This window comes from Mastigoproctus giganteus, chromosome 1 (assembly GCF_048544385.1).
Source record: "Mastigoproctus giganteus isolate SK-2022 chromosome 1, ASM4854438v1, whole genome shotgun sequence".
NCBI classification, from domain to species: Eukaryota; Metazoa; Arthropoda; class Arachnida; order Uropygi; family Thelyphonidae; genus Mastigoproctus; species Mastigoproctus giganteus.
Genome location: NC_143575.1, coordinates 205,705,695 through 205,723,131, shown reverse-complemented (window position 1 = coordinate 205,723,131; position 17,437 = coordinate 205,705,695). Strand labels below are relative to the sequence as shown.

General features: G+C 37.3%; 1 protein-coding gene across 3 annotated transcripts in view; it reads right to left on the bottom strand.

Moving 5' to 3' along the window:
- Vha100-1 (V-type ATPase subunit a family protein Vha100-1) overlaps window positions 1–17,437 on the bottom strand; it is a 207,513-nt gene that overhangs the window by 108,383 nt on the left and 81,693 nt on the right. For all 3 annotated transcript variants that reach the window (XM_090375739.1, XM_090375724.1, XM_090375730.1), the window contains exons 7-8: window positions 9,648–9,730; window positions 5,777–5,870 (exon numbers count right to left, since the gene is read on the bottom strand). In XM_090375739.1, the coding sequence (XP_090231865.1) occupies window positions 5,777–5,870; window positions 9,648–9,730 (177 nt within the window). The remainder of the gene's footprint in view (window positions 1–5,776; window positions 5,871–9,647; window positions 9,731–17,437) is intronic.

Here is a 17,437-nt window from a genome sequence, read left to right as displayed (position 1 = left end):
TGCTCTTCGTGGATTAATGTTATTAGTGGAGTGCCCCAGGGTTCGGTGCTGGGTCCAGTGTTGTTTTCTTTATATATATTAATTTAGCATCAGCAGAGGCATATGATGCAAGAAAGCAAGCTAATACAGCATCAGCCAAAAAAAAAAAAAAAAAAAAAACGTATCAGAATTTTCAACAAGTATTATTTTGGCAAATTTGTGAATGTAATTTTTAGCTGTTTCGTGACAAGCAGAACCTTTTTTGCCACAGATTTTCAGATATTTTATACCATGATGCTTATTAAATTTCTGCAGCCAACCTTCTGAATATTCACACTCACCTTCAATGTTTAGTTCTTCACAGAGAAAAAAAAAACCAAAAAAAAACCCTTTCCCATTTGATTATTCCAATTGCTCCAAATATTTGTCTAGTTTTGCCTTGAATTTACTTACGCTGTCAACTTCTACAAATGACAGATGGAAGTTTGTTCCAGCAATCAACCACCCGCTGGCTAAAGGCAAATTTCCACATATCTATCCTACAACTATCTTTTCTCAATTTGAAAGTATGTCCCCTCGGGTGATTAATCTGGGCAAGAGGAAGAATCCCATCAGCATTGAGCTTGCTCAAACCATTCAAGGCATTATACACCTCAATCAGATCACCTCGCAGGTGCCTAGTCTCCAGACGCTGTACTTTACAAAACTTAAGCCATTCTTTGTAAGAGTGTCTCTTTGTTCAATTCATTAATCTTGTTGCTCTTCTCTGTACTCATTCCAGCAGCTCTACATCCTTCCTAAAACGAGGCCTCCAGACCTGTATACAGTACTCAAGGTGTGGCCTGATCTTTGCCTTATACAAGAGGATAATCACCTCTTTATCCCTGCTAGAAAAATTCCTATATATCATTCACAAGACACCATGAGCTACTATTGCAGACCATCTGCACTGCTCAGAAAACTTCATATCTGACTGCACAATTACCCCTAGGTCCTTTTCATTCTCTACCATGCTGAGAGTAGTATCACACAGTTGATACATTACTCTGGGGTTACACAAGAGCCTGTAGTGTGCAAGTGATCAATCAAAAGTTCCAGTCAATATCTGGGAAATTAAAATTCCTAATTATAAGACAATCTGATTTATTGGCTCACTATTTCTCTGTACACTTGTTCATTATACTCATCAGAATCATTAGGCCTATAACACACTCCTACTCTCAATTTTGCTATCCCAGTGCTTATGTCACACCAAACTGACTCAACACTGCACTGTCACCCATGTCAACTGGCTGCACTTCCTTAGTGTGTGTTTCTTAACTAATAGCATAACCCCTACTCCCTTCCTATCTATCCTTTCTGTACACATTGTACTGCTCAAATTCCAATTCTGCATTCCTTATATCTGTGTGACACCATGTCTCTGATATCCCAACAATATCTGCCTTTGATGTTTCGACCAACACCTCAAATTCATTGAATTTATCTACTAAACTCCTAGCATTGGTGTTCATGCAAGTAAACACACACCTGTTCTTGTTCTTAGCTACCCTAACACAGCCATGTATTTACTTGTTCCACAATGACTCCCAGCAGTCTATGAAGCCCCCCCCCCCCGGACCTTGTTTTACAGGCTGCTGCTCATTCCAATAGAAGCAGTGCAAGAATCACTTTCTCTTCTGCCAACAGCTACTGTTAATATATTAGTCTGATTATCCCCCCCCCCAAGTCAGCAGTTTTCCAAACCACCTAACAATGCCTCGATAGCGTCAGCAAATATTCTTGCACCCTTTCCATTTAAGTGTAACCTATTCCTGAAGAAGCAGGGATGGGATACACTTAATGATACTGATGAATGTATATCAGGCTTAATGTCTAAGTTTGCAGACAATATGAAGGTTGGCAGGATTGTTAATGGCAGTACACTACAACAGGATCTAGAAAAGTTGAGCAGAAAAGTTGGCTGAGGGGTGGCAACTGAAGTTTAATGTTGACAACTGTAAAGTACTGCATATGGGTAGCAGTAACCCCAGAGTAATGTATCAACTGAGTGGTACTACACTCACTGTAGTAGAGAATGAAAAGGACCTGGGGGTAATTGTACAGTCAGATATGAAGTTTTCTGAGAAGTGCAGATGGCCTCCAAGAGCAGCTCATGTTGTCTTGTGAATGATATACAGGAATTTTTCTAGCAGGGATAAGGAGGTGATTATTCCTTTGTATAAGGCAATGGTCAAGCCACACCTTGAGTACTGTATACTTGAATTTACTTACGCTTACTTGTATACAGGTCTGGAGGCCTCATTTTAGGAAGGATGTAGAGCTGCTGGAATGAGTACAGGAAAGGGCAACAAGGTTAGTGAATGGAACAAAGGGATACTCTTATGAAGAAAGGCTTAAATTTTGCAAATTACAGTGTCTGGAAACTGGTGATCTGATTGAGGTGTATAAGGCCTTGAATGGTTTGAGCAAGCTCAATGCTGTTGGGATTCTTCCTCTTGCCCAGATTAATCACCTGAGGGGACATAAATTCAAAGTGAGGAAAGACAGTTGTAGAATAGATGTGCAGATATTTACCTTTAGCCAGCAGATGGTTGATTGCTGGAACATACTTCCATCTGTCGCTGTAGAAGTTGACAGTTTAAATAAATTCAAGGCAGAGCTAGACAAACGTTTGGGGCAAATGGATGGTGAAATGGGAAGGGTTTTTATTATTATTTTTTTTCGGCTGATGCTGTATATGCTTGCTTTCTTGCATCATATGCCTCTACTAATGCTAATGTCATCTGCTAATTTTGACACCAAGCCTTCTATTTCAATGTTGATGTCATTTATGAAAAACAGAAACAAGGGTAGTCCAAGAACCAATCCTTGGGAGACCCCACGTCTGACATTACTGAAGAATTTATACATTAATCACAATCCTCTGTCTTCTGCACTGCAGCCAGCCAGCAATACATTTCAGAATTTTTCCAGTAATCCCAACATCTTCCAGCCTATACAGTAACCTGTCATAAGGGATTAAATCAAATATCCTGTCAAAATCCAAATACTATGTCAAAATTGTTCCCTACATCCAACATGATTTTCCCTTAACAAAACCACGTTGCGTGTTATTCAGAATACCATATCTATCTAAATATCCCTGGATTGCACACTCTTAATTATTGCCTCTAAGATATTCCCTACCACCAAAGTCAGACTAACCAGTTGATAGTTACTGACATCACTCTTAGAACCACCTCTATGTATTGGGGATATGTTGGCACTTCTCCAATCCAAAGGAATCTCTCCTGAGTCCAAAGATGCCTTATAATTAACCTCAATGGTTCAATAGATTCCCTAGTGGCCTACATCAAAATTACTAGGTAAGGTAAAGGTAAACTGCAGCCATTATCAATCCACTGCAGGATGGAAGTCTCCTCAACAATTCATGTTGAGGGAAATAGATCATACTCTGCCATGCTTGTCCAGTGTGGACTGGAAGATTGACTGTATTTAGCAGTCAGGGGCTTGAACTCCCGTCTACTCAAAGAGTGTGTGCTACCGCACTCCCACTCCAGACCACTCGGCTACAGAGGCTCTCTAATTACTGGGTATGTGTTATCAATGCCAGGAGCCTTGCTTTCCTTTATGCTTGAAAGTTTATTAGAAAAACAATTGTGTGTAATTTCAAAATCACTAATTTCATATGGCTCAGCCTCTTCTCAGCATGGTCTTTCATCAGAAAAGACTGATGTAAAGTAACTATTCAATTCAACTGCAACTCCAGCTGGGTTATCTAAGTCTTCCTCATACCCAGTGCAAAAGGGTCTGATATGATTTGCTTTCTTCTTTGTTGTATTCACATATATGAAAAATTCCTTGCTCTCTTAGCCAGTGCTTTCTCATATGCAGCCTTGGCCTCTTAACCTTATTTGTGGTACTATTACAGATTAACTTGTACCTGTTGTATGCTTCAACACTTTTCAATGCTCTGTAACTATCCCATGCTCTCTTTTTCTGCTCTATTTGACTGGCCAACTTCAGATTTAGCCATTTTGACATCCCCCTCATCCTCCTCCTCCTGCAATATTTTCTTAATGGTGTGTATGCATTCATGGCTTCTGTGATTTTTTCTTTAACAGTATCCCATAATTCAAATGTATTTGCCCCTCACTCAGCAATCTTCCCAATTAATAGATGCCATATAGTGCCTTAAACAGTCAAAGTCTCCTCTTCTGAAATTAACACCCGTGCCTTTATCTTTAATTATTGCAACATCTTCCAACTGATGATTGTGTGATCAGTACCTGTCAATGGTTCTTGTATTTTAAGCCCTGTGATATCATGTAATTGACGAGGTCAAAAATATTCTCACCCCTAGAATTAACTCTGACATGCTATTACAAATAATAATCATCTAGTTATCATCATAATATTAGAAATTCTTTTCGCATTCAAGCTGATTTTGATAAGAAGCATGACACCACCACCCCTCCCTACCTTCCTTATCCTTCCTAAATACATTATACATACCATAGTGGAACTCTTCATCCCCAATTTCCAGGTGGCACCATATTTCTGTTAGCCCCATTATGTCAGCATTAGTTGTACTAACCAGCAGTCCAAATTCAGCTGTTTTATTGCCAGCACTCCTAACATTACTGTAGGCACAGTTAAGTCTAACTATACTTCTTTAGTTTACTACCCTGACACACCCCTTGAAGTTATTTAGGCATCTTTCTCATCTCACTCATTTGAAACATTGCTACTCTCAGAACATCTTGCCAACATTGGCTGTGGCAACAAACTAGAATTCTTGAGGTGAGTGCAAGCATTACTTTGACCCACATCATCAGATAAATGTGGTTCTATATTACTCTTCTCCTAACTAGCAGTTTCCTCGAATGCTTAAGTATCCTCAATGATACTGGCAAAAATCCTTGCACAACCTTTGATCAAATGAATACCATCTCAACAAAACAGATCCCTTCTACCTACAAGTGCAGGCCATGCTGATAAAAATATTCCCCTAGAGTTTGGTAGCTTCCCTCAAGTCTTGAGTTAATCCAAAAAGCTTTTAGAATATAATCCCATCTATCGTATCTGGGCAGAATTGCAGACATATACACATTCTGCCCTAACTTACAGCATTTTTTCAGCATGGTCCTATATTTATCCAACAGTATAAGTCATGTCTGTTTAATATTTTTAGTCCCTACAAGAATAATAATGCTCTTTTTACCTCACCCCAAACTCTGACAATCTGTTGGTAACATCAACAAATGATTTGTAATAAAGGTAGGTGGATCATAAATACCTATCTTTATTACAAAAAAGATTGCTTGTTTCCCTGCCAATAGAGTCTCCCAAATAAAACTAGATCACCTTTGCCCAGAGTATTCTGCACTTAACTATTCTTATCTGGGACCCGAATCAGGAGTGCATCGCTTGACAGGTCAAGAGATACTTGAGTTCCTGACTAGTTCCCAGTAACACTGTTTCTAGGACAAGCACTTATTTCTTCGGTAACTCAAATTCTTCTCGTAATGCACCAAGTGCTTATTTGAGATCTGTACACTGCTTACATTGGATGCAAAGAAAAGAATCATCAGCTGAGCTAGGTTTGTCTACTAGACCAACCTTAGAATACATGTCACAGGCTATTTCCAGTGTGAGTCACGATGAACTCATGACTCACAGTGAAAATGCCCACAGGCATTTCCGCCTAGGTCACAATGTCGTTGGATTTTGTGTGAAATACTTCTATGAAATACTAATGTGAAATACTTCATATACACAAATGAATTAATACCGTGTTGAGATCTTCAATACGTGTCATAACTCCAATAGACATTTCTCTTCTGTCTGCTGGTGTTTCTGGACATGGATATAGAGTTGCTCGAAACCTGTAATAGAGAAACATATGTTTAGATTTATTTTTTCTATAAATATATTTTAAAAGTTAAATAAACTTAAAGACCTGTAACACCATGTGAGAATTTACTTTAAGATGTTTACTGAAGTGTTACCACATGAACTGTTAAAAAGTGTTATCACTTGATACCAGTTAGCTACATTTCAAGGATGTGCTGACTGTCCAAAAAGGACAGGAATTTTTTGAGAAAAAAGTTACATGATTCACCTGGGACACAGCTTGAGGGATAATGTGACTAGGATTAAAAGATTATGCTATTGGTATCTAGAGTATGTTATAAAGAACATGATCTGCAGAATAGACTGATTTCAATGGTACCTGAAAAATCTCAGTTTGTCAGGTACCAGTACCAGACAATTCTGAATTTGGTGAAATGAAATTCAGAATTTCATTTCACCAAATCCAGGGTGTGGTTATTTAAATTTTGGAATGCTGAGAGGAGAAAAACATAAGAGAAGACAGTATTTAATCTAAGTTAAGAAGAACAAATGCAACTAACTTTGAGCTAAGGTATGGATTTGAGTACTTTTGAGTCTGGAATGAAGAGGATCTATTTTGAGATTGTAGCCTCTTCTTTGCTTTCTCCATGACTTCTTTACAGGCAAAATAAGCCTCTTGAATTGAAATGAAAGAAAAATGAAATGGGCAAAAAAAAAAAAAAAAAAAAAAAAAAAAGCAACAAAGTCAATTCTTTTACTACAAAAAATATAAAACTCCGGAAGCTTCTTATCAAATTAGTTAAAGAACCACCCAAACTAGAAAACCTCACATTAGTGAAACATTAATACTCCCTTCCACTAAAGTATTGTAACATCATTTTTGGTCACAGAGCTGTACAAAAGTTGGATGTTATTTCCTTATTCAATGGCACTAGTTGCAGACATATTTATGAAATGGCATCACAAGTACAAGAAGCACTTATTCAAAACATTAACAAAATCCTCATTAATTGCAAGTTAAAATATTTTCATTAACAATAAAGCAGGTGTTAAATATCATCAGACTGAGGCAGTAACATCACTGGGTCCTCCTACAGACAAAAGGCATAGTTAGTTGATGTTATCTATTATTTACAGTGTCCATCAAATTGAGGATTAACTGTATCTTAGATTTAGTTTTAGTTTCATAAACAGGAATGGAGGTGTTAACTTATAAGTTTCTGGAATTGTAAAAGCTTGATTGCGCCTGTTCTCAAGGTTCAATCCTTCACTGATGTGGTCATGTAGTGCAGTACATCTAAATTCTCTTCTCCTCAATGTCACTGACAAATTCAAACAGAATATCAATCGTGTCTGCTTAAAATTTTTTTGGGTACTAATTAGAAAAAATTTAGTCCTTTGAAAACAATTAATATCAGAAAATACAAAGAATAAGTTGTAATAACTCTCAGAAAATTTGTTGTAGTGGGCTGATATACTAGATAGACTTATTTATGACTTACTCTGAGACTTGTTTATTTTCAAACACATCAAAACGAGCACTATACGAGGTATGAGCCAAAAGTTTCCAGATTGAGGCAATAAAACTAATTTAGACTTATGGAATTAAGCATTCTTATTACTCCTCTTCAAAGCAGACCCCCTCTAGAGTTTATATGTCAATCCTAGAGCCCCCCCACTGCTTGAAGCATCTTTGGAACTCCTGTTTTGTAAAGCTGATCAATGTTTTCTCCAATTCATCTTGAATCTCCTTGATGGCTTCAAATCTTCGTCCTTTTAACTGGATTTTCATTTTGGGGAACAGGAAGAAGTCACAGGGGGCCAGGTTAGGAGAATAAGGAGTGTGTGGGATCTTTACCATTTTGATTTTGGCTAAAAACTGCAACCAACAATGCCATATTGACTGGTGCATTTTCATGAACCAGAAGCCAATCCATTTGTCTAGGTGTTTTCCCCTGACATTCTCTCTCAAATGCTTTAGGAACCCCGATGTAGAATGGGTGATTTGAAGTTTGGCTTGGCAGAAAAAACGCCCAATGAACAACTCCTTCGTTATTGAAGAAAACAATCAGCATGCTCTTGATGTTTTATTTGATTTGCTTTTTTTAAATGTGGAAATGATGCACTTTTCTGCTGGGAAGACTGCTGCTTTTTTTTTTTTTTTATGGGTCATAACAATAAACCCAGCTTACATTCCCTGTTGTGACCTGGGAAAGGAATGTTTCTGTCCTTTCTGGCCTGTTCTTTCAGGTCCCCAAAAACAGAAAGCTGGTTCTGTTTCTACTAGTCACTCATCAAATGTGACATTTTTTGCAGCAATCTGCCTCAAGTTTAAATTTTCAGTTAAAAAATGTTGGCACATATTTGTAAAAGACAGAGCTATGAAGGTCAATAAGTTCTACGTTATATATCAATTTATAGAATAATAAGAGAAATTTACCTCAGTCTATAGAACACTTCAACACTCACCAAAATTTAAACAAATATAAAACTATATCAAATGAATTCTCACACCCAAAGAAACACTAATGATTCAAAGCACCCGGGATCGATGGCCAAAGACGTCCCAACCCGACCGCAAAATACACTAAACCACCGATAACCAACCATGAGTGAAAGAAGACATTATGTCCATTAATAAAATCAAGCAAAAAATGATTACAGCAATGATATAAAATAATTTAAACTTTTACTTTCCTTCCTGAAGTGGACGGAGCTTTTCGACAAAGAGTCTTTATCACAGGATAGAATATGCCAGAATTTTAAGTAAAGAGATTAGTTGATCTCGTGGCACATGCATGCGAAGGACCATGAATCAGAGATAAGGTAGGGACAGTGAACGTTAATAGAATTTGTGTGGTTTAATTTCTAGAGTTTCAGTGATTAATAACTTTGTGTAACTGCACTGGATGCTAAGTATTTTTGCCTCATTGAATAGAAAGATATGGCCTTCATTAACAGTATGAAAAGCTAATTCTGATGCCAATGGATGGGAAGCACGAACTGAGGATGCATTTTGCATAACCCTCAAATCAAGCATTTAATGAGTAGAGCCTGGGTAAGATGAATCACAGTCACTATAAGGAATGTTGTCCAAATCGTTTATTTGGACCGAAAAGGAGGATATGACTGAGCGATTATTCAGCACAGTGTGTAGTTCCATATCGATTCACATAGATGACTTGATGACCTGAGCACTGAAAATGCTCAAAGAAAAATGTTTGGCCTTATTGGAACAAATATAATTGAAAACTTTTGTATTCTACATAGAGCATTCAACACCAAACATTTATTTCAGAATTTAGTAAGTCTTCATAAAACTGTTTTCCCAAGTTTATGACAAAATTTTATGGAAATTTACCATCTCACTTGGCTACAAAAATTGCAAGACACTCAACAGAAACACTTAAAAAATAATTGTAAAAAAGCACAATATCCTAGTGGCATGAAAATTGCCACACTAACTCACAATGAATTAGTTCAGTGTTATCTAATTGTGCCATATTATACCACATATGGTCAGCACTCCATGTTGTCAGTCCAGATACTTTTGGCTTGCACCTCGTACTTGCAAATGAGATCTGAAGCAAAAACAACTATGATCTTTATGCTGTGCAAATTCTTGTTAATCCATGCAGATGTAAAATATTAACCTGTAAAAAGAATGAGAATTAACAAAAATTTTTATTTATTTTAAATCAGTGTTCTTTGGCACATCTTTAATTATAAATTAGATATCAACAGGTGCTTATGCATATACTGTATTTTACTTTTCATAACCATACTGACTAAGCTGCTTATATACTTACCCTTCACATATTTTTTTCACTCTATTTTTTAACTGTTCCCCTTGAAAAAATATGATGAACACAGACTTGTAGACTTGGTCACCCTATGTAGTAAGATAAAAATTTCCATTTTTAAGGGAAGAAGCACCATTTATAGTAATACCCCCCCCATAAGGGTATTTTAGTAATTTGACTATAAGTAGGCAATTCAACAATACTCAACATACAAGATGAGATTAGCAATTTAAGAATGGTTTCCATTTAACTTCACATTTTTCTATTTATTAAACAGAAGCAAAAAAAAAAACATTTAATTCTTGGAGTTATTTTGATTGAGAATGCACACATTGCGTGACAACAGTGCATACAAATTGAATGCACTGTATCCAGAGTGCTTCCTAGTGAATTTGTATAGTGATAGTGCAACAGTAATACTGTATGGAATTAATAAACCCATCGGAAGTGCACAAGATTATGCAAAATTTAAAGAACAGGAAGTTAATTAATCAAGATGAATACTATCACCACATATGTCTGTATATGTTTCAGGAAGTCATTTAAATATGAGTTGTCACAACAAAGTTCCCAGACTGGTATTGTAGTGCTCATGTTTGATGAGTTAGAAAATAAAAAGAAGTGGTATGTTGTAGTTCAATCTTCCTCCAACAGTTGGTAATAGAGAGACTGTCCACTACACTGGCAGGTTGCAAATAACAACCAGTTTTGTTAGAAGCATTAGCATTCTATGTCACAATTTCGCATTGGAGTGATTAATGAATATCAACTTTTGCTTTAAACTGGGAAAATCCTCAACAGAAACATTATGAAATGTTAAAAATGTTTATGGTGGTGAAATGTTAAGTCATACCATTGTGTTTGAATGGTATAAGTGGTTCAAAGACAGACATGAGGATGTTTGTGATGACCCAAGAACTGGGCATCCATCAACCTCTCAAAATGAGGACAGAGTTGCAAAAATTTAGGAAATTGTGGCAAGAGACTGTTTGACCTTCAGAATGAGGGCAGACAAGAATGAGGGCAAACAAAGAGACGATTCATCAAATTTTGCAAGATTTAGGGAAAGGAAGGTCTGTGCGAAGTTTATGCTGCACAGCCTTGTGGATGATCAGAAGCAACACAGTATCATCATACAAAAACTTCATCCAGACTTGTCACAATCCTAATTTCCTTGACCATATTGTCACTGAAGATGAGTGTTGGGTGTTTTAATACAGTGTCAGGGCATGCAGTGGACTTCAAAATCATCACCAATGCCCAAAAAGTTATGTTTAAGGAAGTCCAGGATCAAGGCAAGCTGATTGCATTTTTTCACAAACAGGGTGTGATTCACAAGGAATTTGTACCCGATGGGAAGAGAGTCAATGCTGCATTCTATGTTCAAGCTTCAAAAACTGTTGAAGTGCAAAAACAATGCCCCCACTCATTCTGCACTTATCGTTTGTTGTTGTTATTTGGTTTTTAGGAGCAATAGCAACTAAGGCCATATTGCTTCGGGAATATGCAGTGGTCATTCCCTGACCTTTCTGCATCCTCCGTATTTGGTGGTGACAGGCTTGAACCCCGGTCTAATCAAGAAGCGTGTGCTACGCACTGCTGCTCCTTCCCACCTGGCTACGGAGGCACCTTGCACTTATTGTAAAGACACTTCTGATGAAATATGGCATCATACATATCAACCATCTACCCAATTCTCCTGATTTAGCACTAGTTGACTTCTTTCTCTTTCCCAAGGGATACTAAAGGATACTTTTAGGAAACATAAGGGATATTTTTTACTATTGATCCCGCTGCCATAAATTTCCGACATGTGGGCCGTTTGTCTTCTTTGCCAAGATCTGAGGAGCATCTGAAAAGTTCATGGGCTAAGTATGAAGGGTTTATTTGAGGAGTCTGGTAACATGTTACTTTTCAACATTGCCCCTTTGGAATCAACACATTTTTGTCACAGATGATGCAATGTGTTGATTCCAGCTGTGAAGAAAGTTCTCTCTTGGGCTTCCAGGAATGCATCCACAGCAGCGATGAGGTCAATATCAGTGGGAAAATGGATGCCAGCAAGGTATTTTTTCAAATGTATGTATGTATGTATGTATTTGTCTTGGGCGGCACCTGGAACGTTAGTTCATCTCCGCCTCGTTTCACTTTTAAATTAGAGGATTCTGCAGAAATGGCCAGAAGTGAACTGGCTGTTTGGCTACCTGGAGTCAGCAGGTCGGAGACGCGCCAACACCACCACCACGGGAAGGTAGACCAAGGGGCTACAAACCGGCAGCAGCAGAAGAGAGGGACGCCAAGAGCCCAACAAAGTACGAGCCAAAAATAGTAAAAAAAAAAAAAAAAAAAGGAACTTATACAACTATACAAAGATTAAATACTGTACAAAAGATAACCTCAACAGATTGAGGTAAACACAGATGATACTTTGAAATGTCATAGTAAACAATGAAAGTAATTTTATGCATATTAACATAAAAAAAAAAAGTTCAAAGAAAATAATTAAGGATAACAGTACCATTCAACCGACAAAACTTTACACAAGCCCAGAAGCAGGCGCAAACCTTATAAACAGTTGAGGTTAAATCCAGTAAGTCCTGCAGTCATTAGTAGCAAAGTCACAGTCAATCACCAATAACAAAGTCACAGTCAGTTAACAGCCATCCGAGCAAAGGAGCACAGGAATTTTCATCGCCAATTTGAGTTGTAGTTGTATGACACTTGTAGAGTTTCAAAAAAAAAAAAAAAAAAAAAAACACAACACACAGAGCACAAGTCCAGAATTGTAGATCTTGTTGAGAAAATGGACGTCATTGCAGTGAAGGTGAAGAGTCTTGAGTATTTTTTCAAATATGGAAATAGATGAAAGTCCAATGGTACTAGTCCAGTAATACGGAGGATAATCCAAGATTTCAAAGCTGCACTCATGCAATGCAGCCATAGTAATGATAGACTTGAGAGCATGCACATTGTCCTCATGGAATAGGACTCCTTTGCTGAGTTTTCCCTCAGTGTTTGTCTTTGATGCTTTCATACAATTGCTTCACAAGGTTTGCATAATATGCCCCTGTGACTGTCTAGCCTTTCTGAAGGTAACCAATCCATTAGCAACACTCCTTCAGCATCCAAAAAAGCATATGCCATCACCTTGCTAGCAGAAGAAATTTTCTTGGTTTTCTCTGGAGGAGGAGGAGAGCTGTGTTTCCACTTTTTGGACTGCTCCTTTGTTTCTGGCTAAAAGTGATGGACCCCATGTCTCATCCATGGTCAAAGAAAAGCCTTGCAAGGAAATTTGCTGGATTCACTTGAAAATGATGCAAATGTTTACTCTGTGGACAGTTGCGAATATTTTAATAATGGGCTTTTAGTTTTTCCAACTTTCTACAGAGTAAATTTGATTGGTCACGGAAGTGACGTCATCTGTGGCTTCCACCAGAGGTGCTTCCCATGCTCGCACTACTAGTAGTGCGATTAGAGTGCGTGAAGCATTTTTCGTGACCAGTATGATATCTTGAGTCAGGGGCAGTTTCGGGGGGTGAACAGATAGAGCTTATTACCCCCTTAACCATGCATATAAGTGAATGTGTAAAATATTCACTAGGTCTATCTAAAAAAAAAAAAACTTAAAAAACCTGGTTGTCATGCCTTTCCTTACAATGATAACTGGATACAATAGTGTCTGCAGTTCTAACTTTTTAGAATTTTTGAATAGTATGACGTCACAATCATGCTTCCTGAAGTTACCACTGCAGTAAGTATGATTGCAACAATACAAATATTTGTCAACAATTTCTCTTTTTCATTACATTGCATTGTTAGGTGCTTCTAACAGCTGTGTATGCGGTTTCAACTACAAGATTGGTACTTCAATTGATGCTGTTTTCCAGACATTTAGATACATTGCAATCACAAATATACATCTCTTACTTGACTTAATCATAAATCCATTGTATCTTGACTTCCAGAAATTATAAAAATTTATGGAGGATCAATAAAATATTTACAATAAAAAAAGCTCTTTTATTTCGTAATCACTATATACAAATCAAAATACCTAAAAGAAACATGAAGGATGTTTCACAAACCATTGACCGCATGTGCTCGGCACACACGCAACTTTTTTATTAGTCTTTTTTTTTTTTTTTTTATAACAACTAGGGAAATATAATGGTTACATTTTTTTTTCATGATAAAATTTTAATATTACGAATAAAAAATAACATGAAATATTTCTCGCATCACAAATAACATAAAAACTATCACAAAACATTCCACAATATAAAAACAAATATTACATAAAAAACAAACTTTCTATAAAAAGTACATAAAAATCAGATTACAGGAAAAAAAAAATTACACAAATATTCAAGAGAAATTTATTCTAAAAATTGCCATATACAACTAACTTCTTTATTAATATTTGTTGTTGATCTGCTTTGCTCAATAGCTGAACAATAATTACAGAGGAATGATTTGACATAACGATCCGGATCGAATTGAAGCAATGGTTTTCCATTTAGATGTATGGTCATCATAATCTGCAACGTGTTTAATTGTCAACATTATTCACTCAGTATTATTCATTACACTGAAAGCTTGCTCAGCTTCAGCACTGCTAATTGCAATGGTTTCAAAGATATTTTTGGCTTTCTTAATTGAAAAGGGAATTTCATTCAATTTTAAAGATAAACTGTCTTTGACAAAATCTCTAAAATCATTAATTTTTATTTCACATTTTATCAGAAAACTTAAATTTCTTATTCGGTTTTCACAGTCTTGCCACCAAGGTGAACGTCTTTCATATTCCATGATTTCGGGTAGCATACATTTAAAATTTCTTTCAATGGTATCATTATTTTCTTTATTTAATTTAAAATCACTCTGTTGCATTAGTAGTAGTGGCATGTGATGCAAGAAAGCAAATGTATGAGCTTATGCAGCATCAGCCAAAAAAAAAAAAAAAAAAAACACACCATTCCCTCCAAATGCCCGTCCAGCTCCTCCTTAAATTTATTCAACCTATCAACTTCCACAACGACAGATGGAAGTTTGTTCCAGCAATTAACCACCCTCTGGCTAAAGGCAAATTTCCGCACATCTATTCTACATCTGTCTTTTCTTAATTTGAATTTATGCCCCCTTAGGTTCGTAATCTGAACAAGTGGAAGGATCCCATCAGAATTCAGCGTGCTCAACCCATTCAAGGCCTTATATACCTCAATCAGATCACCGCGCAGGTGCCTAGTCTCCAGCCACTGCAATTTGCAGAACTTAAACCTCTCTTGGTAAGAGGATCCCTTCATTCCCCTCACCAATCTTGTTGCCCTTCTCTGTACCCACTCAAGTAAATCTACATCCTTCCTAAAATGAGGTCTCCAGACCTGTACGCAGTACTCAAGGCGTGGCCTGACCATTGCCTTATACAGAGGGATAATCACCTCCTTTTCCCTGCTAGCAAAATTCCTATATATCATTGACAAAACCCCATGACCTGCCCTGGCAGCCTGTCTGCATTGCTGTTGTTGTTGTTATTTGGTTTTTAGGAGCATTAGCAACTAAGGCCATATTGCTCCGGGATATGCGGTGGTCATTCCCTGAATGACCTTTCCGCATTCTCCGTATTTGGTGGTGACGGGCTCGAACCCCGGTCTAATCAAGAAGCGTGTGCTACGCACTGCTGCTCCTTCCCACCTGGCTACGGAGGCGCCTGTCTGCATTGCTCAGAGAACTTCATATCTGACTGCACAATTACTCCCAGGTCTTTTTCATTTTCTACCACCTTAAGTGTAGTACCACACAGTTGGTACGTTTCTCTGGGGTTATTTCTACCCATATGCACTACTTTGCATTTGTCAAGGTTAAACTTCAGTTGCCACTTCTTAGCCCATCTGCCCAAATTATCTAGATCCTGTTGCAGTAGCAGACTGCCATTACTGTCATTAACAACCCTGCCAACTTTTGTATCATCTGCAAACTTCGACATTAAGCCTGTTATACCTTCATCAATATCATTGATAAGTATACAAAACAACAGTGGACCTAACACCGAACCCTGTGGGACTCCACTAATAACATTAGTCCAAGAAGAGCAGCACCCATTGATTACCACCCTCTGTCTTCTCGCACTTAACCATCCTTTTATCCATTGTAGCAACTTACCCTTAATACCATTCTGCTCCAATTTGTACAATAGTCTTCCATGCGCAACAGTGTCAAAAGCTTTCCTGAAATCCAAATATATGATATCAAAATTGTTTTTTGCATCCAGTTCCTTTGTAACCACATCATAATATCCTATCAAATTTGTCAGACAAGAGACTTTCCCTTAACAAACCCATGCTGTGTCGGAATTATTGCTGCAGTCTTGTCTAGATGATCCTGCAATGCATCTTTAACCAGCGACTCCATTATTTTACCCGGAACAGAAGTTAAACTAACTGGTCTGTAATTACTCGTGTCACCCTTCGATCCCCCTTTGTGAATTGGGGATACATGTGCACATCTCCAGTCCGTGGGAACCTCCCCTGAGTCCAAGGATGCTCTCATAATTATGGCTAAGGGTTTGCTTAGTTGCTTTGCCGCCTCCTTTAATATAACTGGATAGATTCCATCCACCCCAGGTGCTTTTCTTACGTTTAACTTCAACAATTTCTCTTCCACTTTGCTCTCAGTTATTACAAGATCATTAAGCACCCTGCTACAATTTGATAACCTTCTGCCATTTTCAAACCTTAATAATTCCTCACGTGTGAATGTAGATGCAAAATACTCATTCAGTTTGTTTGCTATATGAGCAGGATCATCAACAGTCGAACCATCGATGTCAAGTGGACCAATCAGATTCATCCCCTTCCTTTTAGAGTTTATATAAGTAAAGAAATCCTTGCTGTTTTTCTTTGCATCTTTTGCCAAGGATTTCTCGTAATCTGCCTTCGCCTGCCGAACCTCCTTTGTGACCTGATTACAGATTAACTTATATCTGCCATCTGCATTAATAACTTATCCTTTAAGGATAAAACAATACATTTAATAACTTTAATTTAATGACAATTAAACAAGTTGTCACGAGGTAATTTTTTTTTTACTTTCGATTTTGATTCCTCCAAATTCTTTCCACTTCAACATGCTCTCAATTTTAGCTTCATTATTATTTCCTTCAGAAATTTTCAAATTAGCAATAGCATCAATAGTTTGAATAATTAATTTATCTGCTTTTACCATAGTGATTCTGTAAAGCTTCTGAAATGTAAGAGAGCTCCTGCAGGATGTCAATCATTAGTGCTAAATGACTAAGAAATTCCAGATTTAAAAGTCAATTCAATAATCCAGAATATTTAACTTCTGATTCAGAATGTTTGCACAAAGCGGGATAATTCCAACAACCCGAAATTGCTGTCCGCAAGCTACAAGCTGCTCATTGTGGCCTGAACACACGACTGATCTTTATAGTTTCCAGATCAAGTTCTTTAGCAATCATCCTTAATTCATGCTAGTTTTTTGGAGATTGGTGATAGTTTTTTTTTTTTTTTTTTTTAATTATTGCCTGTATACCATTAAATTTTTTGAACATTTTCTACACAGTGAAAGCCTCGATGAAATTTCAAAATCTGCCAAGATTTCATCTTTGAATACTGTGCAAAATGTCAGAATTACATGGATATTCAGCTACTGTGACCAAGTAAACATAGACAGGAGAAATTTACTGGAAGGCATGGATCACTCACTTCTCTGAAAAACATATGCCTGTTTGTCGGAGTAAAGGGGAACCACAACCCAGGTTGACCCAGGTATTATCC